The sequence below is a fragment of the Oncorhynchus nerka genome, linkage group LG2, assembly GCF_034236695.1.
Source record: "Oncorhynchus nerka isolate Pitt River linkage group LG2, Oner_Uvic_2.0, whole genome shotgun sequence".
NCBI classification, from domain to species: Eukaryota; Metazoa; Chordata; class Actinopteri; order Salmoniformes; family Salmonidae; genus Oncorhynchus; species Oncorhynchus nerka.
In genome coordinates, this window is record NC_088397.1 from 64,080,455 (window position 1) to 64,107,411 (window position 26,957).

General features: G+C 43.6%; 1 protein-coding gene across 1 annotated transcript in view; it reads left to right on the forward strand.

Annotated features, from left to right (window-relative positions):
* Window positions 1-26,957, forward strand: part of LOC115139460 (cadherin EGF LAG seven-pass G-type receptor 2-like) — a 112,422-nt gene that overhangs the window by 25,502 nt on the left and 59,963 nt on the right. The window contains exons 2-3 of the mRNA XM_029676875.2: window positions 8,161-8,868; window positions 20,429-20,651. Of these exons, the coding sequence (XP_029532735.2) occupies window positions 8,161-8,868; window positions 20,429-20,651 (931 nt within the window). The remainder of the gene's footprint in view (window positions 1-8,160; window positions 8,869-20,428; window positions 20,652-26,957) is intronic.

The window sequence follows — 26,957 nt, forward strand, 5'->3', positions numbered from 1 at the left end:
GCTCCTGTTCCCTCCAGCTCCTGTTCCCTCTGTTCCCTCCAGCTCCTGTTCCCTCTGCTCCCTCCAGCTCCTGTTCCCTCTGTTCCCTCCAGCTCCTGTTCCATCTGCTCCCTCCAGCTCCTGTTCCCTCCAGCTCCTGTTCCCTCTGTTCCCTCCAGCTCCTGTTCCCTCTGCTCCCTCCAGCTCCTGTTCCCTCCAGCTCCTGTTCCCTCTGCTCCCCCCAGCTCCTGTTCCCTCTGCTCCCCCCAGCTCCTGTTCCCTCCAGCTCCTGTTCCCTCCAGCTCCTGTTCCATCCAGCTCCTGTTCCCTCTGCTCCCTCCAGCTCCTGTTCCCTCTGCTCCCTCCAGCTCCTGTTCCCTCTGCTCCCTCCAGCTCCTGTTCCCTCTGCTCCCTCCAGCTCCTGTTCCCTCTGCTCCCTCCAGCTCCTGTTCCCTCTGCTCCCTCCAGCTCCTGTTCCCTCTGCTCTGGGCCTGTAGGGTTCCAGTGCTGCAGTGGCTTGACTGGGAGCAGAAAGATTTAAGCCCTGTCAAACATGCTGCTCAGTTTTCCTTGCTTTCTGCTCCTCACTTCTCTACTGGTCTCTCTCACTCTTCCCACTCGCTGTCATTGTGGCGCCGGGTGTTTAAACATGCCTTGTGCCAGCCTGGGATCTGGTAGCTTCCACAGTGCTGCTGGCTGTTTGTTTGTCTGTGTGGTTGGTTGGTTGAGTTTCCTCCTCCACCAGAGCTAAGCTGAGAGGTTCTGTTCCCTGGCCCATATCCAGAGCCCCCAGACAAAGAGACTATTGATTACTATCAAGGGGGAAGAGACTGGGACTTGTTTTCATGACAGGTTTGATTTGATTAGGTGTGTTTTGTGCCTGCAAGCCAGAGATGAGACGACATGCTACAAATAGAACCTCTGGTGACCTTAAACACACTGCTGCATATAGAATGTAGAACTGAGGAAGGAATAGGATTGGTTTGTTCTTTTCTTTGACAACTTTATTGATTTGATTTTCACAAACCAAATATGGTAGTAATAAACTGTAAAGAGATCCAGACAGATGGAGACAGGATTCCCCTGTAAAAGAGAACATCATTAACACCACTAATACTTTGTATTAATTTATTGTCTACTAACAGATCCTTACAAATGTCTGGTTGGATGATATCGGAGAGGGCCTGATTGTCTGTCTGTAACTTATGATCCCTGAACTCATGTTGTCAGGGAGATCTGAACAACAGGATACATTACAGTGCCTTCAGAAACTATTCGCACCCCTTGACATTTTCCACATTTTGTTTTTACCGCCTGAATTTAAAATGGAATAAAAATTTTAAAATTGTCACTGACCCCATTACCCCATAATGTCAAAGTGGAATTATGTTTTTTGAAATGTTTACATATGAATAAAAAATATAAAGCTGAAATGTCTTAAGTCTAGTTATTCAACCCCTTTGTTATGGTAAGCCTAAATAAGTTCAGGAGTAAAGGTTTTCTCAACAAGTCACATAAGTTGCGTGGACTCACTCTGTGTGGAATGATGGTGTTTTACATGATTGTTGATTGACTACCTCATCTCTGTACCCCACACATACAATTATCTGTAAGGTCCCTCAGTCGAGCAATAGATTTCAAACACAGATTCAACAGCAATGCCCAGAGAGGTTTTCCAGTGCCTCGCAAAGAAGGGCACCTATTGGTAGATGGGTAAAAATACAAAAAGTAGACCTTTAATGAAACGTTGGATGGTGTATAAACACACCCAGTCACTACAAAGATACAACCAGCCTTCTAAACTCCGTTGCCGGGGAGGAAGGAAACTGCTTAGTGATTTCACCATGAGGCCAATGGTGACTTTTTAAGGGGTGGTTTCACGTACAGAGTTTTAATTAGTCAGGACTAGGCAAATTCTAATTAAATTAATCCCAATTATTTTTAAATGGCTATTTAAGACGTTGCTTAACTTCAGATGAATTAGTTCTAGACTAAGGAGTCCTAGACTAAGGTAAGGACTAACCAGTTCATCTTTGTGAAGTCTGATTAGATTAACGATGTGCACTTAGTGCTGAACTAAGGATGCTTGAAAAACCAGGGGTGGGACACTAATACATAAACATTGTGTGGAATTGGAGTCACCTAAACCAAGCAAAGGGACGAAGATAGAATCATTTCAGTGACATTGAAAAAAAACTCTTGAAGCGAATTGTGTCAAATCATCCAATTATGAAGAACAGAGCATGATTCATCAACAGAAAACAAGAAAAAGAATGCCTGGACTTCCATTTGTAATGAATTCAACTGAAATGAAAAGTAAACCAAAGGAATCTACAACAACTTCTGGTAAGATACTGTATTGGTTGGCACACTTTTTCAAATCAGTCACTTTGAAATGTTATTTTTCTTGAGTAACACAACACAGTGGAGCCTAAATGTATTTGTTTAACAGAAATGTTACACAAATAACATCATAAATAATAACTAATATAATTTCTATTTTGTCTTGTCTTTCTAAGGTCCTGTGGAAAAACCTGCAAGTCAATTTAGACATATGATGTTGCTCGTAGGGAGCGTTTTAAGACTGGTAAGACCTTAGACAGATGAGCTGGGGGACTTGTTGACCTGGATCATTGACAGCCAGCAACCCCTGGAAGGGGTGACATATTGGACACTTCAGGTGGGGGACCGTTCCAATCCTCATTTGGTTGGATTCACTCAGGATGTGCCATCCCCGTAATGCAGGGAATATGTCATGTTGTCAGTCAACTCTTGCACTCCCATAAAAAAATTTAATGAAGTCAACTCTTGAAGAAATCATGTTATTTAATGCAGCAACATAATCATTTTCTATAGGCAGATGATCACTTTGGAGGGGACCACTGCTGCAGCCAGGAGGAAAGATTGTCTTTGTCCTCCTGCCGGGTTAGTGACGGAGGCTGAGCATGCATGAGAACCTGGCCATGGAATTTCATGGGTGCAAACTAATGTATTTAAAAGAAGAGCATGATCTGTTGATGCACATCCTTGATGTTGAGTTGTCTATGAAGGAGGAGAGAAACATGAAGCAACACCAATGTTAATCTCGAACCAGCACCAGTTCGGGGTCCCGATTTTATTTCCATTTATGAATTAAAAGCCATGGCTATTGTTTGCTTCAATCACTTGAGCTATCTTTGTTGTGAGAAGGACTGCATAGTAAAATAATCTCTGCAGGCTTGTCCACTTCTGTTACTGTCTGCTTCAACCTTGGGAACATCTGGGTCATCCTCATGTTTCAATGTGAGGATCTGGGCAGCTATGCTGTTTGAGGTAATTGTGAATCACTGCTGTTGCTATTATAACAATGCAGCATCTTCCTGGTTGAAAGCGCAGTGTGTTTCTGAGACATTGGAAACAACTCTTCCAAACATGCGCTCCACCTCTGGTGCGGGTATGAGCTTGGTTGTACCTTTGTTGCTCAGGTCCTATTGCATGAAGATAAGGGGTGAACAAGAAGTTGGTCTGTGCATACCAACACTAACCAAGTATGATTCCACTATGTTGTCCTCCTTCAAGCTGAACATACAAAGAGGAGTTTTTGAAAATCCTTGAGTCATGAGTTGCACCTTTCCAACGTGCAACAACGTTGAAGAACTGCAAATTGGGAGTGGACACACTTTGTACATTTATTGAGAACCAGTTTTTAAGATTCCTGTTCTCCTCAGCATCTGCTGTAGAGTAACAGTTGATGGGAATATGACATCCATCTATACAGCCAATGACTCCAGGGAAGTTCCAATATTCATCGAACTCTACCTTGTAGTTGGCTTGGGCAGCAGCACCAGGGAACTTTATGTAATTGTCTTTCAGTTCACCTATAGCATTGCAGACTTTGTGGATAAGGAAGGTTCCAGATGACAAATTACGTCAAGGTGATCCGTACTTGAAGGGATGGCCCTTCCCCGAAAAGAGTTGGGTGAAATGATTGGCTCAAGCAAACAAATGTCAGCTGCATTTTCTATTTACATAGAGAACATGATTTCATCAGGGGGTTAACCCTGTCTAAAAAGAAACATAAACATACTAAACAAAAAGAGCACTTGTTGTTACAAGAAACTGCTATGTCCTGTTACAGGAAACAGCTACAAAGTCCTCTGCGACCGACGATACATGAGAAGGTTGAAAGTGCTTGTTAAAGATAACGGTAAAGGAGGAAAACAAATCAAAAGCACATTAGTTATCCCTTCTGTCTGGCCTTGGTGGTGCACTTTGATCATCATTGAAATAGTCCAGGTTATCAATTTTCCTCCATTGCCAAGGTCAACCTGGGAGCCAACAGTCATTAATCTGAAGTTAAACCTGCCTCTGGCCAGGTTTTATTCAACCTTTCAATTAGATCTAGATGAAATATAACCTCTGTCTGAAAATCTGACTTTTAAAATCTAGACTAGGGCAAGTCAAACTATTATTTTAAACAATGTATGTTAGTCCAGTTTAAAAGTGCAATTTAGTCTAGCATCAGGTTTAATCTTTTTCAATATAGTCTAGGATCAGGTGTCCATAAAAACGCCCTTGTAACAGTTGGAGTTTAATGGCTGTGATAGGAGAAAACTGAGGATGGGTCAACATTGTAGTTACTCCACAATACTAACATTGAGAGAGTGAAAAGAAGGAAGACTGTACATAATAAAAATATTCCAAAACATGCATCCTCTTTGCAACAAGGCACTAAAGTAATACTGCAAAAAATGTGACAAAGCAATTAGCCTTTGTCCTGAATACAAAGTGTTACGCTTGGGTCAATTACAACACATTACTGAGTACCACTCCATATTTTCAAGCATAGTGGTGGCTGCATCATGTTATATGCTTGTAATCATTAAAGACGGGAGTATTTCAGGATAAAAAAATAAACGGAACGGAGCTAGGCAAAATCAGGCAAAACGTTAGGGGAAAACCTGGTCTGCTTTGCAACAAACACTGGGAGATGCATTCACCTTTCAGCAGGACAATAACCTAAAATACAAGGCCAAATTTACACTGGAGTTGCTTACCAAGAAAACTGTGAATGTTCCTGAGTGGCCGAGTTATAGTTTTTGCTCAAAAATAATTGAAAATCTATGGCAAGACCTGAAAATGGTTGTCTAGTAATGATCAAAATCCAATTTGACAGAGCTTGAAGAATTTTGAAAAGAATAATGGGCAAATGTTGTACAATCCAGGTGTGGACAGAGCTTAGAGATTCTTCCAGAAAGACTCACAGCTGTAATCTCTGCCAACGCTGCTTCTACAAAGTATTGACTTGGGAGTGAATACTTATGTAAATGAGATTTCTGTATTTCATTTTCAATAGATTTCATGTTTTCACTTTATCATTATGGGCTATTGTGTGTAGCTGGGTGAGAAATAAATCTATTTAATCCATTTTGAGTTCCGGCTGTAACGAAACAAAAAGTGGAACAAGTCAAGGGGTATGAATAGTTTCTGAAGGCACTGTATGTCGTTCTGCTCTTTGAATATATTTGCAGACTGAAGGCATCTATTTTTAATGGAGATCTAGGTTATGGCTAACTGGGATATGGTTCAGGTTCAGCCCATGTCTGTTTTCAAAGCTGTTACTCCACTTTTCTGTTTCTTGTTATTTCTGATGAGTCTGTATGGGTTCTTTTCATTATAATTTCACTCTTCGCTGGGCAGTCATTTGAGTGTCCCAGCCAGAACCTCTCAAGCTGTTTGCTGATGAGCACTTTTCCCCTGTGTTGCCAGTGTGGTTTTCAGTAAGAGGAATGAGTTTTGCAAATCAGCTTACTAAAAGAATCACTCAATGTGGTTTGACGTATGTAAGGTAATGAATGCATGGCCATGGGAAGAATTGATCATGGATTTCCATGATGTTTTAAACAACAGTAGTAAAGTCTAGAGTAGGATGAGCTGTCATTGTATGTGAAGGGAAATTACACTTCAGATGTGTATAGCTCATTATGCAGACAACTATGCAGCCTCGTCTTCTTATTAACCCTTTGGATACAGGGAGATGGATGTCTGCATTGGGAATACATGTATAAAGGGTAGCTACTAGAGAATGGTGATCAGTCAAGGAGAATTCTAGGCACTATGTTATTGTGAAATGTTGTCTTTCATTACGGGGTTATGAGTAGACATATAGTGCCTTCAGAAAGTATTCATAGTGCCTTCAGAGAGTATTCATAGTGCCCTCAGAGAGTATTCATAGTGCCTTCAGAGAGTATTCATAGTGCCTTCAGAGAGTATTCATAGTGCCTTCAGAGAGTATTCATAGTGCCTTCAGAGAGTATTCATAGTGCCTTCAGAGAGTATTCATAGTGCCTTCAGAGAGTATTCATAGTGCCTTCAGAGAGTATTCATAGTACCTTCAGAAAGTATTCATAGTGCCTTCAGAAAGTATTCATAGTGCCTTCAGAAAGTATTCATAGTGCCTTCGGAGAGTATTCATAGTGCCTTCGGAAAGTATTCATAGTGCCTTCAGAGAGTAGTCATAGTGCCTTCAGAGAGTATTCGTAGTGCCTTCAGAGAGTATTCGTAGTGCCTTCAGAAAGTATTCATAGTGCCTTCAGAGAGTATTCATAGTGCCTTCAGAAAGTATTCATAGTGCCTTCAGAAAGTATTCATTATGCCTTCAGAGAGTATTCATAGTGCCTTCAGAGAGTATTCATAGTGCCTTCAGAGAGTAGTCATAGTGCCTTCAGAGAGTATTCATAGTGCCTTCAGAGAGTATTCATAGTGCCTTCAGAGAGTATTCATAGTGCCTTCAGAGAGTATTCATAGTGCCTTCAGAGAGTAGTCATAGTGCCTTCAGAGAGTATTCATAGTGCCTTCAGAGAGTATTCATAGTGCCTTCAGAGAGTCATAGTAGTCATAGTGCCTTCAGAGAGTATTCATAGTGCCTTCAGAGTATTCATAGTGCCTTCAGAGAGTATTCATAGTGCCTTCAGAGAGTATTCATAGTGCCTTCAGAAAGTATTCATAGTGCCTTCAGAGAGTATTCATAGTGCCTTCAGAGAGTATTCATAGTGCCTTCAGAGAGTATTCATACCCATTGATTTATTCCACATGTTGTTGTTACAGCCTGAATTTCAAAATTGATTAAAAAAAGAATAACACCCATTTACACACATTACCCCATAATAACAGTGAAAACATGTTTGCAAATGTATTGAAAATGAAATACAGAAATATCTCACACCCCTGAGTCAATACTTTGTAGAAGCACCTTTGGCAGCGATTACAGCTGTGAGTCTTTCTGGCGAAGTCTCTAAGAGCTTTCCACACCTGGATTGTGCAACATTTGCCCATTTTTATTATTTTCATAATTCTTCAGGTTCTGTCATTGATTGCTGATCATTGCTAGACAACCATTTTCTGGTCTTGCCATAGATTTTCAAGTAGATTTAAGTCAACTGTATCTCGGCCACTTGGGGAACATTCGGTGTATATTTGACCTTGTGTGTTTTAGATTATTGTCCTGCTGAAAGATATGTTTATCTCCCAGTGTCTGGTGGAAAGCAGACTGAACCAGGTTTTCCTCTAGGACTTTTCCTGTGCTTAGCTCCATTCCATTTATTACAAGCATAACCATACCCATTATTACAAGCATACCCATAACATGATGCAACTTGAAAATATGGAGAGTGGTCCTCAGTAGTGTGTTGTATCGGATTTGCACCAAACATAACATGTTGTATTCAGGACAAAATGTTAATTGCTTTGTCATGTTTTTTTTGCAGTATTACTTTAGTGCCTTGTTGCAAACAGGATGCATGTTCTGGAATATTTGCATTCTGTACAGTCTTGCTTCGTTTAACTCTGTGGTGGCTGCATCACTTATTGCACACAGTCCATGCAACTTATGTGACTTATTAAGCTTATTTAAACTTATTTAGGCTTGCCATACCAAAGGGGTTGAATACTTATTGACTCAAGACGTTTCAGCTTTTCATTCTTTAAATTAATTTGTAAAAATGTTGAAATACATAATTCCACTTTGACGTGTGTGTGTGTGGTGTGACAAAAAAATCTCAATTGAATCCATTTAAAATTTAAAAAATGTCAAGGGTTGTGAGAACTTTCTGAAGGCACTGTAAGTAATGTTTGTGATGTAAATCCAGATTTTGAAGCATTAATACTGTGTCCCCTGCGTCTCTCCTCTTCCTCTCCTGTCAGATGGGATCCACTCCGTGTCGGCCCAGTGTCTGCTCCAGGTCACCATCATCACAGACGAAATGCTCTCCAACAGCATCACGCTGCGATTGGCCAACACCTCCCAGGAGCACTTCCTGTCCCTGCTATTGGCCCAGTTCTTGGAGGGCGTGGCCTGCGTGCTGTCAGCAGACCGCGAGGACGTCGTAGTGTTCAACATCCAGGATGACACAGACGTCAGCGCCCGGATCCTCAATGTCAGCCTGTCTGTAGCCGTGCCCAGGGAGGGCCCGCGTGGGGGGGGGGAGGGGTCCCGGGGGGACGGAAGAGTGGACAGAGGGACAGCAGGGGCCAATGGAGCGGCAGAGTACTTTGGTTCTGAGGAGCTACAGGAGAGGTTGTACCTGAACCGCAGTCTGCTGGCCCACATCTCCTCCCAGCAGGTGCTGCCCTTCGATGACAACATCTGCCTGAGAGAGCCCTGTGAGAACTACATGAAGTGTGTGTCCGTGCTGAAGTTTGACAGCCTGGCGCCATTCGTGGCGTCCGACACCATCCTTTTCCGACCCATCCACCCCATCGCCGGGCTGCGCTGCCGCTGCCCCACGGGCTTCACAGGAGACTACTGCGAGACAGAGATCGACCTGTGCTACTCCAAACCCTGTGGAACCCACGGCCTGTGTCGCAGCAGAGAGGGAGGCTACACCTGCGAGTGCCTCGATGACTATACAGGTAAATGACCTCTCTCTCTTGATTTGATGTTGAATTATAAATTAAGATATTTCACTTCGTAACTGACGTAAGTGTCACAAAAAGCAAACCATTATAAAAACCCAAAAGATGATTTGGATGTGTTTGCAGCATGTCCTGTATTTATAGTGAATAGCCTCATAACCGTCAGACACAACGGCAAGAATAATGTTGTTTCATATTCTCACTAAGTGGCCATAAAGTACATTTTAATGTCTAATGTCCCATTGGAAATTCTATGTATGTAATCAATCTTGTTAATGAATGATTGAATTCATTCATTCCGTCCTACTCTCCGGTCTACAGCCTGGCTAAGGGCCTATACAGTGATGACACCCGTTCAGCTGGACAAATGCAGCGCGGTGACTTATTGATTTGAATCATCCCTGGACCAATGAAGCGGAACTACATTAAACATGAGCCAGTCTGTTAACTGTTCACGCTTCCTACCCTTCCCCATTGTCTGTCTGAGAGAATGAAAAGGACAGTCTGTGTGTGAGTTGACAAGTAAAAAAGACAACATACATCTCAATCCGGCAGGGATCAATGAGAGATTATGAACTTGTATAAAGGAAGTGTGTGTGGGAGGAAGTCTGGATCACCATCACATTCTGTCTTGAATAGCCAGGTCCATGGTGCACCAGAGTGTGGTATTGCCTTTCTGGGGTCCATCTTATAGCATTACAGTGATGAGTGTCTCTGAATGGGGAAAACAATAGCAATTTGGCCGGTCAGCAGCAGAGTAGCTCTGAGAGGAATAATGGAAGGAGGTGCTGAATTATGGATGGCTACAGATTGAAAGAGGGAGAACGTCTCCTGCCTGTAACAATGCCCCCTGGTAAAACATAGCTGGGATGGATCAAATGTAACTAAACATACTGTGTAAAGGCGGTGGGCTCTGAGGAATGGTGGAAAGGAAGAACTTTTAAAAGATTCCGTCTTTGAAGATGGCAGTACTCTGTTATTCATTACTATCTCAGTCCCCATCTCAAATGGGTTCACTTTTAAAGTCTTTTTTTTACACTTAAAGCACATTTAGGGATGAAAGATTATGCATACACTGTGCTAAATATTGTCATATCCTGAAAATATCAGAGGATCTGCTTTCTCTCTGCTTAAGGTGAGAGTTGTAAAATGAGAGGGAAGGGAATGAACATATGCTAATATGCTAATATGAGCAAATACCAGAGTCTTTGCCCTCTGTTTATCAAAGGGTTGTGGGGTTGAATGAGAGTTAATTTAATTTCACCCGAGCCCTGCTCTCTCCCTATGCTACATACAGTATGTTCTTTGAAGTTAACTGCTGCTCTAGTTAGATAAAAGCATGAAATGTGGTTGGATTCTCGCTCCTTTCTATAAAGATGGATTCATCTTTTCTGGTATCCTTTTTAATATTTCATTTAATTTATTTCACCTTTATTTAACCAGGTAGGCCAGTTGAGAACAAGTTCTCATTTACAACTGCGACCTGGCCAAGATAAAGCAAAGCAGTGCAACAAAAAACAACAACACAGAGTTACACATGGAATTAACAAAACTACAGTCAATAACACAATAGAAAAATCTATATACAGTGTGTGCAAATGGCATAAATAGACCATAGTAGCGAAGTAATTACAGTTTAGCAAATTAACACTGGAGTGATAGATGTGCAAAAGAAAAAGTAAATAAAAACAATATGGGGATGAGGTAGGTAGTTGGATGGGCTATTTACAGATGGGCTGTGTACAGCTGCAGCGATCGGTGAGCTGCTCAGATAGCTGATGCTTAAAGTTAGTGAGGGAAATATAAGTCTCCAACTTCAGCCATTTTTTTGCAATTCGTTCCAGTCATTGGCAGCAAAGAGTGTGGGTGACCATAATATGTTGTGCTAGTGAGTGCTAGTGAGTGATTGATTGTGTAGGCTTAGTCACTGAGGTTCAAGTTGAGCACCATTCTTTCTCATGTACCGCTGTGGATGTGTGAAAACTGAACTGTGGAGGACGATGGTTCGTGGTGTGTGTCTTGTGAGTCGGGTGTAGGAGGAGCAGAGGGATCCTCGTCAATTGCACTTAGATCAGGACTGTACGGCCTGTACGGCCCAGCTCAGTTCAACTCAATCTACTGGGCCTGCCTGCCGAGTAATAGGACTATTAATATGATCCAGACATACAGTACACTTGTGTTAGCTGATGAATTATGATGTATGTATCACGCTTTCAGGCTTGCTCTAATATTTGCTGAAACAAGGCTGAGAGAGCAGTCAACCTGTCTCCTCTCAAAGACAGGGCTGGGTTGATGGGTTTGTCCTGGATGGAATCCACAGCTCCTGCTGTTCAACATGACTGACAGTTGGATTTGACACTGTCCCGCTGTGCCGAGAGTGTGTGTGGGCTCAATTGGCTGGTGTGCGTGTTTGAGGGTGTTGTGTTTGGGTGTGTGTGAGTCAGAGGGAGTGTGTGTATGTGTAGATGCTGAATTGCCTGCTCCAAGTGTGTGTGTGTGTGTGTGTGTGTTGGGTTCCGTGGGCGGGTCCAGATGGCAGTATGATGGAAGCGAGAAAAATAACAGAGCAGAGCAGCCATCCATTTTACTCACGTTGTGAAGGGCAGAGCGAATGACTAAGTCTGGCTGACTGTCTGGAAACAGAACAAATGGACAGAAAACACTTGCATTCTAATGATGCGCGGGTTAACTCATAACCCGCAGTCCCCGTAGGTGGGTTTAGGGTCATGAAATATTGTGTGAATGATAGGAGAGTGGGGATCAAGCGGATTAAATAAAGAGAAAATAATACATCATTAAAACATAAATGTATCATTCTTGTGCAATTCATATCTATAGCCTACATTGAGGTTATTCTTTCATTACATTTACATTTAAGTCATTTAGCAGACGCTCTTATCCAGAGCGACTTACAAATTGGTGCATTCACCTTATGACATCCAGTGGAACAGTAGTGCATCTAAATCTTTTAAGGGGGGTGAGAGGGATTACTTTATCCTATCCTAGGTATTCCTTAAAGAGGTGGGGTTTCAGGTGTCTCCGGAAGGTGGTGATTGACTCCGCTGTCCTGGCGTCGTGAGGGAGTTTGTTCCACCATTGGGGGGCCAGAGCAGCGAACAGTTTTGACTGGGCTGAGCGGGAACTGTACTTCCTCAGTGGTAAGGAGGCGAGCAGGCCAGAGGTGGATGAACGCAGTGCCCTTGTTTGGGTGTAGGGCCTGATAAGAGCCTGGAGGTACTGAGGTGCCGTTCCCCTCACAGCTCCATAGGCAAGCACCATGGTCTTGTAGCGGATGCGAGCTTCAACTGGAAGCCAGTGGAGAGAGCGGAGGAGCGGGGTGACGTGAGAGAACTTGGGAAGGTTGAACACCAGACGGGCTGCGGCGTTCTGGATGAGTTGTAGGGGTTTAATGGCACAGGCAGGGAGCCCAGCCAACAGCGAGTTGCAGTAATCCAGACGGAGATGACAAGTGCCTGGATTAGGACCTGCGCCGCTTCCTGTGTGAGGCAGGGTCGTACTCTGCGGATGTTGTAGAGCATGAACCTACAGGAACGGGCCACCGCCTTTCATTAGTTGTATCTGTCGTTAGGGAATTAGTTTACTTCCAAAGCAAAGTATAAAACATTATCTCCTCAACTATAGAAGGTTGTAGCTCAGCCTCTGAATATCAAAAAAGCTAAACAATATTCCCATGTGGATCGGAGTCTTTCCCTGGTATCTTACAGCTTGTTTCTTGCAGAAGGCATCGCTGTTATACAGTGCATTCGGAAAGTATTCAGATCCTTTGACTTTTTCCACATTTTGATACTTTATAGCCTTATCCATCAATCTACACACTACCCCATAATGACAAAGCGAAAACATGTTTTTAGAAAAATGTTAATATATATACCTTATTTACATTAGTATTCAGACCCTTTACTATGAGACTCAAAATTGTGCTCAAGTGCATCCTATTTCCATTTATCATCCTTGAGATGTTTCTACAACTTGATTGGAGTCCACCTATGATACATTCAATTGATTGGGCATGATTTGGAAAGGCACACACCTCTGTATATAAGGTCCCACAGATGACAGTGCATGTCAGAGCAAAAACCAATCCACGAGGTAGAAGGAATTGTCCATATATTTCTGAGACAGGATTGTTTCGAGGCACAGATCTGAGGAAGGGTACAAAAAAAATGTCTGCAGTATTGAAAGTCCCCAAGAACACAGTGGCCTCCATCATTCTTAAATAGAATAAGTTTGGAACCACCAAAACTCTTTCTAGAGCTGGCCGCCTGGCCAAACTGAGCAATCGGGGGAGAAGGGTCTTGGTCAGAGAGGTTGATCAATAACCCAATGGTCACTCTGACAGGGCTCCAGAGTTCCTCTGTAGAGATTGGAGAACTTTCCAGAAGGACAACCATATCTGCAGCACTCCACCAATCAGGCCTTTATGGTAGAGTGGCCAGACGCAAGCCACTCCTCAGTAAAAAGGAACATGACAGCCCGCTTGGCGTGTGCCAAAAGGCACCTTAAGGACTCTGACCATGAGAAACAAGATTCTCTGGTCTGATAAAATCAAGATCGAAATCTTTGGCCTGAATTGCAAGCGTCACGTCTGGAGGAAACCAGGCACCACTCATCACCTGGCCTATACCATCTCTACTGTGAAGTATGGTGGTGGAAGAATCATGCTATGGGGATGTTTTTCAGCAGCAGGGACTGGGAGACTAGTCAGGATCGAGGGAAAGATGAACAGAGCAAAGTACAGAGATCCTTTATGAAAACCTTCTCCAGAGCACTCAGGACCTCAGACTGGGGCGAAGGTTCACCTTCCAACAGGACAACGACCCTAAGCACACAGCCAAGACAACGCAGGAGTGGCTTCGGGACAAGTCTTTGAATGTCCTTCAGTGGCCCAGCCATAGCCTGGACTTGAACCCGATCAAACATCTCTGGAGAAACCTGAAAATAGCTGTGCAGCGACGCTCCCAATCCAACCTGACAGAGCTTGAGAGGATCTGCAGAGAAGAATGGGAGAAACTCTCCAAATACAGGTGTGCCAAGCTTGTAGCATCATACCCAAGAAAATGCTGTAATCACAACCAAAGGTGCTTCAACAAAGTACTGAGTATCAAAAACATGTTGGGTCGTTTTAACAGATTTTTAAATTTCCTTATAACCGGTCAAACTGATGTTAATATTGCATTTTCTCTGTGGTCCCTAAACATATTTGCTGCTTGAGAGGAACAGAAATGGAAGAGGAAAGGAAAACAAATTTGACCTATGTCAGCTAGATTGAAGGGTTCATACTATCAATTTATGATGTTATTCTGGTGAAAGGGGCAATAAGTAATGACAGAAGAGAAGCTGCATCTTGACTAAGAAATAGCTTACAAAGATGCCGGAAATGATATGCCGAAACAACATATGCCTATCGGGTGCGGGCCTCATAGTCCGGCAGTTACGGATGGGTTATTAGCAATTGTGGTTGGGTGCGGGTGAACAAACAGCCGACCCGTGCATCACTATCGCATACAAACAGGTCGTTATTGTAAAAGAGAATGTGTTCTCAATAACTTACCTGGTTAAATAAAGGTTAAATGTTTGGCAGAGTTACTCCACCTCAAGATTTCCATTTGGTGAAAGGCTTGGCACACGCATACTCAGGCTGACTGGCTCTCATTCAGGCAAATGAGAAATAAGTGCAATCAGGCTATCCGGAAGGCCAAAGTTAGTTACTTTAAGGAGCAGTTCTCTCTCTGTGGGTCTAACCCCAAGAGTTCTGGAAAACACTTAAAGAAATGGAGAATAAACCCTACTCCTCACATGTCCCTTAATGTTGATGATGTGGTTGTTACTGACAAGGAGCACATGGCTGAGCTCTTTAATCCAAACTTCATTAAGTCAGGATTCCTATTTGACTCAGCCATGCCTCCTTGCCCGTCCAACATTTCCTCATCTCCCAGCCCTTCTAATGCGACTAGCGATGCTCTTCCCTCTTTTCCCCCTGCCCCGCTACAAAGTTACTCTCTGCCGGTGGTCACTGAGTCCGAGGTGCAAAAGGAGCTCCCTAAACTTGACCCCCAAAAAACATCTAGGTCAGATGGTTTAGACCATTTCTTCTTTAAGGTTGTAGCCCGATCATCGCCAAGCCTATCTCTGACCGTTTTAACCTGTCTCTCCTCTCTGGGAAGGTTCCTATTGCTTGGAAGGCAGCCACGGTGCGTCCTTTATTTAAATGGGGAGATCAAGCTGATCCTAACTGTTATAGGCCAATTTCTATTTTGCCTTGTTTTTCAAAAGTGTCAACTTGTCAATAATCAACTGACTGGCTTTCTTGATGTCAACAGTATTCTCTCTGATATGCAATCTGGTTTCTGCTCAGGTTATGGATGTGTCACTGCAACCTTAAAGGTCCTCAATGATGTCACAATTGCCCTTGATTCTAAGCAATGTTGTGCTGCTATTTTTATTGACTTGGCCAAAGCTTTTGATATGGTAGATCATTCTGTTATTGTGGGCCGGCTCATGAGTATTGGTGTCCCTGAGAAGTCTTTAGCTTGGTTTGCAAACTACCTCAAAGAGTGCAGTGTATAAAGTCTGAACATCTGCTGTCTTAGCCACTGCCTGTCACCAAGGGAGTACCCCAAGGCTCGATCCTAGGCCCCACGCACCTCTCAATTTACATCAACAACATAGCTCTGGCAGTGGAAAGCTCTCTCATACATTTTATATGCAGATTATGGTCTTATACTAAACTGGCCCCTCCCCGGATTTTGTGTTAAACGCTCTAGAACAAAGCTTTCTTAGTGTCCAACAAGCTTTCTCTGCCCTTAACCTTGTTCTGGACACCTCCAAAACAAAGGTCATGTGGTTACTACTTCTGAGAGTTTAGAGCTTGAGGTAATCACCTCATACATTGTACTTGGAAGTATGGCTCAACTGTACACTGTCATTCTTTCAGCACATATCAAATATGCAGGCTAAGGTTAAATCTAGATGTGGTTTCCTCTATCGTAATCGCTCCTCTTTCACCCCAGCTGCCAAACTAACAGTGATTCAGATGACCATCTTACCCATGCTAGATTACGGAGATGTAATTTATAGATGGGCAGGTAAGGGTGCTCTCCAGTGGCTAGACGTTCTTTACCATACGCACATCAGATTTACCACCAATGCTCCTTGTGGGACACATCACTGCACTCTATACTCCTCTGCAAACTGGTCATCCAGTCGCAGGACCCACTGGTTGATGCTTATTTATAAACCCTCTTAGGCCTCACTCCCCCCTATCTGAGATATCTACTGCAGCCCTCATCCTCCACATACAACACCCGTTCTGCCAGTCACATTCTGTTAAATGTCCCCAAAGCACACACATCCCTGCGTCGCTCCTCTTTTTAGTTTGCTGCAGCTAGCGACCTGAAAGAGCTGCAAGAAACACTCAAACTGGACAGTTTTATCTCCATCTCTTCAACTTCTAGACATTTCCACTTCACAATAACAGCACTTTCAGTTGACCGGGGCAACTCTAGCAGGGTAGAAATTTGACAAACTATCTTTTTGGAAAGGTGGCATCCTATGATGGTGCCACGTTGAAAGTCACAGAGCTCTTCAGTAAGGCCATTCTACTACCAATGTTTGTCTATGGAGATTGCATGGCTGTGTGCTCGATTTTACACACTTGTCAGCAACGGGTGTGGCTGAAATAGCTGAATCCACTCATTTGAAGGGGTGTCCACATACTTTTGAATATATAGTGTATTGCTAAACACACTCTGCCCCATATGAAACACTCTGCCCCACATGAAAAGAGGCTCCACAGAACAAGGCTGTTGTGGCATACTGTTTTTCTTTGATCAATAAATTTTGTATGTTGTGTACCTACTCTGTAGCCAACAGTACAAACATGCTGAGAGCTTTATAATTCCACGTTTGAAGTCGTATTAATCAACTCAAAGATCAAAGCATGTAGGAATGCCTCATGGAAACGTTTCAAAATGACCCCGATGGCTGCTGCAGGCTCTGAATGGGCAGCAATCGGATTGTGATCATAGATTGTGTTTTGTGCTTTATTCAATGCATCCCACAGAATGTCTCTGTTTTAGTCCCTCACCTCTGATCTAGGTAGTTGTTAAAAGAAGCCCCGTCATTCTTGCCTCATGTTAGCCTGTTGTCTGGTCCAGGTGCATCACCTGGGCTATGATCCCACCTGGGTTTGACCAGTGGGATCACAATTATGCCACTCTGTCACCTTCACTACTAGTGAGTGGAATCAGTGGATGAGATATAGAATAGTTTTCTGCATGGACCTGATTTATACTGAGTGTACAAAACATTAAGGACACCTGCTCTTTCCATGACAGACTGACCAGGTGAATCCAGGTGAAAGCTGATCCCTTATTGAGGTCACCTTTTTAAATCCAACTCAATATTAGGAGGGTGTCTTTAATGTTCTGTACACTCAGTGTACATGTCAAGTGTATCCTCGCAGCAGACTCACAGTATGTTTGCTGTTAAATAAGCCCTGTTGAGTGTGTCGACCCAGTGTTGAGTTCTCTTAACTCCCTTCCTCTATGCCTTCAGCAGAGACTGTGCCGATATTCGGACTCTACCATTCTGTTTCATTTAGGGGAGGAGACCATACGTTTCAGTTACCTGAAGATACAGAAACATCCTATCCAGGTCTGTAGAGGAGTCTCGGCACGGGGAGTTACTTACAGCACGGGGTTGAATCCCCCTGCGCATTCACACACATTTTAAAAGCAGCAGCTTCACAATTACACACATCTTTACGATACTATGAACCAGTCATAGTGATCATAGACTCTGTTGTCACAACATGGCAGCTGAGGGCTGTGAATGGTGTCTGTGTACTAGCCTATTCTACTGGTGATTCTCATCTCCCGTGATAATTGGCTATTGTTTGATAAGCAGCTCTCTCTCCTCAGTCTGTTAGAGCTGAAGATTAATTATGGAAGAGATGTGTTTTTTGTTCTTTGTTGCATAGAAAATGATGTTTTGGATGTCTGGACAGAACCCAATTTTTTTTTTTTAAATCTCAATGCCTTGTCAACTCAGTTTTGATATGTGGTGGTTGGAGACGAGGCATCTGGAGACCCATCTGTGTGAGTGTTAAACCTTGCACATGCTTCGGCAAACCGAATGGGTGAGCTCGCATACTCCCTTAAAAAACAACAACAAGCTGCAATAGTACTGTTTGTCTATCTGAGATGCTGTAGCCAGTATACTCTTCCTATGAAATGAATCGAAGATAACTCAAGAAATGCTTCATTCATTTAAATGTTTTGTCGAAGAGATCTTAGTCCCAGTATTTTACCCCTGACAAAGGTGTCTGGTGCAGTATTTTTCAAGTGAAAATTCCAACTGTTTAGGTTGTAGCTCAACAAAATGTGGAAAAAGTCAAGGGATGTGAATACTTTCTGAAGGCACTGTATTTTCTAATAAGTTCATTACATTTATTTGATTTCCTACTAAGTGCAGTACATTTTTTATGTCGGTATTGTTGAAATTCATTTAATGTCTGGATTTCGTGATTCTGTCTGTGTTCTCCACGTTGCGGAATTTATAGGGCCAACAGTCCACTCATTATGCATCATTGACTTGAATGGGGTCTCCCGTTCATTATATTTCTATGGCATCACATGCAGTCAGGAGTGGAGGAGAGGAGATGTGTTCGATTTTTCTTGCTATTCAAACGGTTAAAACGGAGACTGGTCATTTGGCTGGCAAATTGTGTTTGTGGACTCACAACAGCAGAGCATCTCCTCCTCCCTAAAACCGAGCGGCACCATCTCCAGGATCCCTGCACATTTTGACAGCCTTAATGATTCATGCTGGCAGTAAACAGACAGTTAGAGAGGGAGGGATCTGAAGGTGTGCAACTAGAGCAGGGGAAATGCTGTCTAAATAATTGATTGAGGTGGATTCTCTGAAATAGTGACTCTGGCAAGCTCCTCCCATCGTCACGCGGCCCAGTTCACCTAGCAACCCAGAGCTGTTGTTCCAAGACCCTGCACCTGTGGCGGGCGGGTGTCCCAGAGGGATGCTTGACAAAAAAAACACTGGCTCTGTTTATTCTCAGGATACCATATAGACAACAGAACAAACAACAGAACAGGCTCAGGTGTCTGCAGGACGGAGACTGGATGCTCACTATTGATTCTTACTGGCTTCTATATGTTTTATAGACACCGAGGTGTCTAGAGTAGAATTTTAGCTTTGCTGGTAGGTATTTTGGAGTAGACAGAATACTACAATTTTTCCAGTTTGAGTGTAAGATGATTGCATATAGTTTCCTTAGTAAATGAATCAATAATGCTCTAAAAATATTATAAATACTATAAAAATATTATTCTCTTTTGATGCGGCGTGCAATTCTAACTCTGGAGAGAAGAATACAGAACATTAACGTTGAAGCCTCTCAGAGAATGAGGCCACTGTAGTGCCCAAGGTGACCTTAGAAGAAGTACACTAGTATCCCAGCGTGCCACTTTCCTACAATAGCCCAGTTTTGGCTGCAGCAATGTTTGACCACATCAAGCCATGACTCAATGTCCCATCTTCCCCTCATTTGTTTAAAGAGACAGAAGTAACGCGTTGCCCGAGGCGAGTTGCTGATTAAATTCCACACGACTCATGCAGCTATAGTTTTTTTCTGTTTCTGGGTGACTAGCAGTAGCCAATTGTTCCCAAGCGCCATCAACAAGAAAACGGCAACACATTGTCATGGTTCACCAGGGCAAAGTGACTGTTCTTCTGCCAGTGTAGCCCACCATGGTGCATTGCTGATTGTACTGTAACAGTACAGTCAGCATAGGATAACATGTTTTAATTCACATCTTGTCAACGTGTAATCCATAATAACCACAACAGCCTTGGAGTTGAATGAGTAAATGCATGAATGAAGGAATGAATGCACCCTACAACAGTAGTGAAACAAAGGGTATCCTTAATTGTCTTAGACTGAGAATCCTGTGATTAGCGAGGATGTACAACGCAAGTCATGTGTCTCTATAGTCTATAGAGATATTGTCTGTGTGGTGTGTACAGGACCGTACAGTAACACGACACACAACGGAAGTGTTCCACACGGCTGAGTGGCTCTGACACAAACTCCAGCTCGTGCAAAGAGGCGTGCAGTCTCGCCATAGCAACTGCAGCCTCTCATCCAGAGACTGGAGACAAATAGAAGTTGTGAGCGCAGGGCTGCACAAAGCATGGAGGCTTAATAACAGTGACAGTTTCCCCCTGCCATAGCACTCTGTGACTCCCTCGCTCTCTCACATTCCCTTCCCCTCTGTCCCTCACGACTCGTGCTAAGTTTTGGAGGCATCTTGCCATGCCCCATATTGAACTGCTGTGGTGGTGTGGTGAGAATTGACACTAGTTGAACTGGAAAGGAGGACCAATGGGTTTAACCCACACACAGTCCAGGGCTGGCACTGATTTGTCACCTTGATACGGGTTAATTCTGACTCGTCTCACTTTCTCTTCACCTCTCTATTCCTCCCTCCCATCTCTGTCCATCTCTCTCTTCCTCCAGGCAAGCGGTGTGAGCTGTCGTGCCGCTCCGGGCGTTGTGCCCCAGATGTGTGTAAGAACGGGGGCACCTGTGTGAACCTGCTGGTGGGAGGATTCAAGTGCGAGTGTCCGTCTGGCAGTTATGAAAAGCCCTACTGTGAGATGACCACCAGGAACTTCCCCCTGCAGTCCTTCCTCACCTTCAAGGGCCTCCGCCAGCGCTTCCACTTCACCCTCTCCCTCTCGTAAGTACAACAACCACCCCACCCAGTGGCACATGGCCATCTCAGTCATTCCCTTTCACAATACAAAGTATATCCCTAAATATACTACTGTGATTCACTCCACCTCTCTCTTTCTTTCTCCCACTACTTCTCCCTCTTTCTCTTCTTATGCCTCCTCTCTTACACTGCACATACCCTCTCTCTCGCTCTCTTTCTCTCTCACAAGTATCCCACAACTGCCCTTATACTCTCACACTCACACCTCTTATAGCCTGTGATGCATGATGATTCCTCCTCTCCTCTCATTGGCTAAGCATCCTGGTGTTTCATAAGTTATTGAATCATTTAATAGCTGTAGTCTTTAAAAGTCTAATTTCTTCTAGCTGGGATTGGGTTCCCTGAGCATGGTGAGTGAGTGTATGTATGTAATGTATGTATGTGTGTGTGTGTGTGTGTGTATGACAAAAATATCTAAAGACACTGAAGCAAAATATTTTTGTCAGATGTTACTATGGAATACTGAAGTATAATTACAAGCATTTCATAAGTCTCAAAGGCTTTTATTGATAATTACATGAAGTTGATGCAAAGAGTCAATATTTCTTTTTCAAGACCTCTACAATCCGCCCTGGCATGCTGTCAATTAACTTCTGGACCACATCCTGACTGATGGCAGCCCATTCTTGCACAATCAATGCTTGGAGTTTGTCAGAATTTGTGGGGTTTTGTTTGTCCACCTGCCTCTTGAGGATTGACCACACGTTCTCAATGAGATTAAGGTCTGGGGAGTTTCCTGGCCATGGACCCAAAATATTGATGTTTTGTTCCCCAAGCCACTTAGTTATCACTTTTGCCTTATGGCAAGGTGCTCCATCATGCTGGAAAAGGCATTGTTCGTCACCAAACTGTTCCTGGATGGTTGGGAGAAGTTGCTCTTGGAGGATGTGTTGGTGCCATTCTTTATTCATGGCTGTGTTCTTAGGCAAAATTGTGAATGAGCCCACTCCCTTGGCTGAGAAGCAACCCCACACATGAATGGTCTCAGGATGGTTTACTGTTGGCATGACACAGGACTGATGGTAGCGCTCACCTTGTCTTCTCCGGACAAGCTTTTTTACGGATGCCCCAAACAATCGGAAAGGGCATTCATCAGTGAAAATGACTTTACCCCAGTCCTCAGCAGTCCAATCCCTGTACCTTTTGCAGAATATCAGTCTGTCCCTGATGGTTTTTCCTGGAGAGAAGTGATTTCTTTGCTGCCCTTCTTGACACCAGGCCGTCCTCCAAAAGTCTTCGCCTCACTGTGCGTGCAGATGCACTCACACCTGCCTGCTGCCATTCCTGAGCAAGCTCTGTACTGGTGGTGCCCCGATCCCGCAGCTGAATCAACTTTAGGAGACGCTCCTGGCGCTTGCTGGACTTTCTTGGGTGCCCTGAAGCCTTCTTCACAACAATTGAACCGCTCTCCTTGAAGTTCTTGATGATCCGATAAATGGTTGATTAAGGTGCAATCTTACTGGCAGCAATATCCTTGCCTGTGACGCCTTTTTTTGTGCAAAGCACAACATGTTATTCAAACTCAATCAGCATGACAGAGTGATCTCCAGCCTTGTCCTCGTCAACACTCACACCTGTGTTAACGAGAGAATCACTGACATATCAGCTGGTCCTTTTGTGGCAGGGCTGAAATGCAGTGGAAATGTTTTTGGGGGGATTCAGTTCATTTGCATGGCAAAGAGGGACTTTGCAATTAATTGCAATTCATCTGATCACTCTTCATAACATTCTGTAGTATATGCAAATTGCCATCATACAAACTGAAGCAGCAGACTTTGTGAAAATGTATATTTGTGTCATTCTAAACTTTTGGCCACGACTGGATGGATGAATGGATGGAGAGGTTTCTAATGTGGGTGAATGAGAAGAAGCCCAGCTGCCTGAGAAGTTACTGTTTCTGGACTGGCTCCTTGCCTAACTGAGGGCATTAATCTGAGACCCAGGAGTCCCATCTTATTACACTCAGTGGTGACTTTGAGCTGTGAGTCAGCGTGTGGCCTATTTCTCCTCCTCAGTTGCTCTCATCGAGGTGAATCTGGAGATGTGTATTGTCTGCCCCGAGGGTTTGTGCGTGTGCTGTTGCATGTCTGTCTTGCTATTAAATCACACACCTAGGGTACCCTCATCCTGGGATGCCTAAATATTTTGGAAACATGTATTCGCTCTCAATTGACAGCCATCCAGTTTTACATCAGCACTAGTTTATAATGGGTGTCATTTGTCTGATACGGGTAGAGCAAGTTGTATTTCAAGACCATTATCACAACCTAGTATCTTGTTGAAAGGTTCCAGGGGAGGGTGGTGCTTTGAAATAAAACCGATGAGGACTTAACACTGAACACAGTCAATCACACTGAAGTACATTCATGTGAATGAGACGAGGCTACATTGATATGAATGATATTCTTCATCCCAAGTGACAATAAAAGCAGCACAATGGGTGTAGTATTCATCAGAGCAAAGAAAATACCGCCAGTTGATACAAATGCCACATTTGACAGTGATATCTACTTTTGTAATGTGTTGTCACTCTAGAAGTGCTTGGCAGGGCTTGAAAACTAGCTGTTAATGGCAAGTGGTGATATTGATACGCCTTTGAGTTTAATTGAAGTGGTGGCCTTGCTTTGAGAGTGGCTCGGATGGCAGTGTTTTTGGATTGAGAACTGCTCTGACCTGTTTCTTAAAAGCATTGGCTGGTAGTTCCCAGACTGCTCCCAGAGCTGTGAAGAAGGTGGGGTGTACAGCTGGGGATATAACAGCTAAGACCCAGCAGGCTGTCTGTCAGGCGTATCTGTTACCTGAACCTGGCTTGATCAGGTTACTGTTGTAAAGAGCTGTTCTCATGGGGAAACCGCCCAGTGAGTTGGAGCCTGTAGACGGGACTGCAGTAGAGATGGTTAGCAGGAAGTGTGTTGAATGGGAGAGTTGAAAGTGTTTCTATAGAAAGGTTTACATCCAATTGGCGTCAGATTTTCATGTGAATATTCTCAAATCTGCATAAAATTGTCCATTTGCCCACCAGAGAAGTGTTTCCATCAAATTGTCTTGTGGATAAAAGACTAATGATGTAGTGGACATAAAATAACTTTTGTGGTTAAATTCCCATAAATGGTGTTTCCACCACGTTTTCAACTCTACTGATGTTTATTTCTCTAAACATGTTGTGTTATATAGTGAATGTGCCCACTCTGGTCTTGACATGCGGGCTCTAGCTAACAGCTCACAGATGTGTGGGTTTAGCCTACTATATGATGAGATTATTATGGACAAAAAGAGCAACATCATTTTAATTTGTTAAACGTCAGCCAAGCATCGAGTCATCAGAATAAGACCCTCAATATTTTCTGAAAGCAGCATCAAGCTCAACACAGTGCACTTTCACCACCCTGTGAAGTTCATCATAACTTATTTAATCTGTAGTCTAATAAACTGCCTGCGTTCCCAAGTCGTAGTGGGAGGACCACATAATATCATCGTGTGACTCCCAGGTTTACTTTGATATGAATGTTTGCCCATAAAGGTGTTTCCACCGGCATTTCTCTCATTTTACCGACACAAGAATATCCCACCTTTGTATTTTGTTATGGCAACATTTGGAATGTTTACCGACAAAGTTTCCATCAGGCCTGTCGTGACATTTTCTACCTGACATGTACTTTAATCACGTAGACCAGGTTTCCATCAGGCCTGTCGTGACATTTTCTACCTGACATGTACTTTAATCACGTAGACCAGGTTTCCATCAGGCCTGTCGTGACATTTTCTACCCGACATGTACTTTAATCACGTAGACCAGGTTTCCATCAGGCCTGTCGTGACATTTTCTAACCGACATGTACTGTAATCACGTAGACCAGGTTTCCATCAGGCCTGTCGTGACATTTTCTAACCGACATGTACTGTAATCACGTAGACCAGGTTTCCATCAGGCCTGTCGTGACATTTTCTACCTGACATGTACTTTAATCACGTAGACCAGGTTTCCATCAGGCCTGTCGTGACATTTTCTACCCGACATGTACTTTAATCACGTAGACCAGGTTTCCATCAGGCCTGTCGTGACATTTTCTACCCAACATGTACTTTAATCACGTAGACCAGGTTTCCATCAGGCCTGTCGTGACATTTTCTACCTGACATGTACTTTAATCACGTAGACCAGGTTTCCATCAGGCCTGTCGTGACATTTTCTACCCGACATGTACTTTAATCACGTAACCAGGTTTCCATCAGGCCTGTCGTGACATTTTCTAGGTTTTTCCATCAGGCCTGTCGTGACATTTTCTACCCGACATGTACTTTAATCAATCACCAGGTTTCCATCAGACCAGGTTTCCATCAGGCCTGTCGTGACATTTTCTACCCGACATGTACTTTAATCACGTAGACCAGGTTTCCATCAGGCCTGTCGTGACATTTTCTACCTGACATGTACTTTAATCACGTAGACCAGGTTTCCATCAGGCCTGTCGTGACATTTTCTACCTGACATGTACTTTAATCACGTAGACCAGGTTTCCATCAGGCCTGTCGTGACATTTTCTACCTGACATGTACTTTAATCACGTAGACCAGGTTTCCATCAGGCCTGTCGTGACATTTTCTACCTGACATGTACTTTAATCACGTAGACCAGGTTTCCATCAGGCCTGTCGTGACATTTTCTACCTGACATGTACTTTAATCACGTAGACCAGGTTTCCATCAGGCCTGTCGTGACATTTTCTACCTGACATGTACTTTAATCACGAGACCAGGTTTCCATCAGGCCTGTCGTGACATTTTCTACCCGACATGTACTTTAATCACGTAGACCAGGTTTCCATCAGGCCTGTCGTGACATTTTCTAACCGACATGTACTGTAATCACGTAGACCAGGTTTCCATCAGGCCTGTCGTGACATTTTCTAACCGACATGTACTGTAATCACGTAGACCAGGTTTCCATCAGGCCTGTCGTGACATTTTCTACCCGACATGTACTTAATCACGTAGACCAGGTTTCCATCAGGCCTGTCGTGACATTTTCTACCCGACATGTACTTTAATCACGTAGACCAGGTTTCCATCAGGCCTGTCGTGACATTTTCTACCCGACATGTACTGTAATCACGTAGACCAGGTTTCCATCAGGCCTGTCGTGACATTTTCTAACCGACATGTACTGTAATCACGTAGACCAGGTTTCCATCAGGCCTGTCGTGACATTTTCTACCTGACATGTACTTTAATCACGTAGACCAGGTTTCCATCAGGCCTGTCGTGACATTTTCTACCCGACATGTACTTTAATCACGTAGACCAGGTTTCCATCAGGCCTGTCGTGACATTTTCTACCCGACATGTACTTTAATCACGTAGACCAGGTTTCCATCAGGCCTGTCGTGACATTTTCTACCCGACATGTACTTTAATCACGTAGACCAGGTTTCCATCAGGCCTGTCGTGACATTTTCTACCCGACATGTACTTTAATCACGTAGACCAGGTTTCCATCAGGCCTGTCGTGACATTTTCTACCCGACATGTACTTTAATCACGTAGACCAGGTTTCCATCAGGCCTGTCGTGACATTTTCTACCTGACATGTACTTTAATCACGTAGACCAGGTTTCCAGGTTTCCATCAGGCCTTTCCATCAGTCGTGACATTTTCTACCCGACATGTACTTTAATCACGTAGACCAGGTTTCCATCAGGCCTGTCGTGACATTTTCTACCTGACATGTACTTTAATCACGTAGACCAGGTTTCCATCAGGCCTGTCGTGACATTTTCTACCCGACATGTACTTTAATCACGTAGACCAGGTTTCCATCAGGCCTGTCGTGACATTTTCTACCTGACATGTGTACTTTAATCACGTAGACCAGGTTTCCATCAGGCCTGTCGTGACATTTTCTACCTGACATGTACTTTAATCACGTAGACCAGGTTTCCATCAGGCCTGTCGTGACATTTTCTACCCGACATGTACTTTAATCACGTAGACCAGGTTTCCATCAGGCCTGTCGTTTTCTAACCGACTGTATCACGTTTTCTCAGGCCTGTCGACATTTTCTAACCGACATGTACTGTAATCACGTAGACCAGGTTTCCATCAGGCCTGTCGTGACATTTTCTACCCGACATGTACTTTAATCACGTAGACCAGGTTTCCATCAGGCCTGTCGTGACATTTTCTACCCGACATGTACTTTAATCACGTAGACCAGGTTTCCATCAGGCCTGTCGTGACATTTTCTACCCGACATGTACTTTAATCACGTAG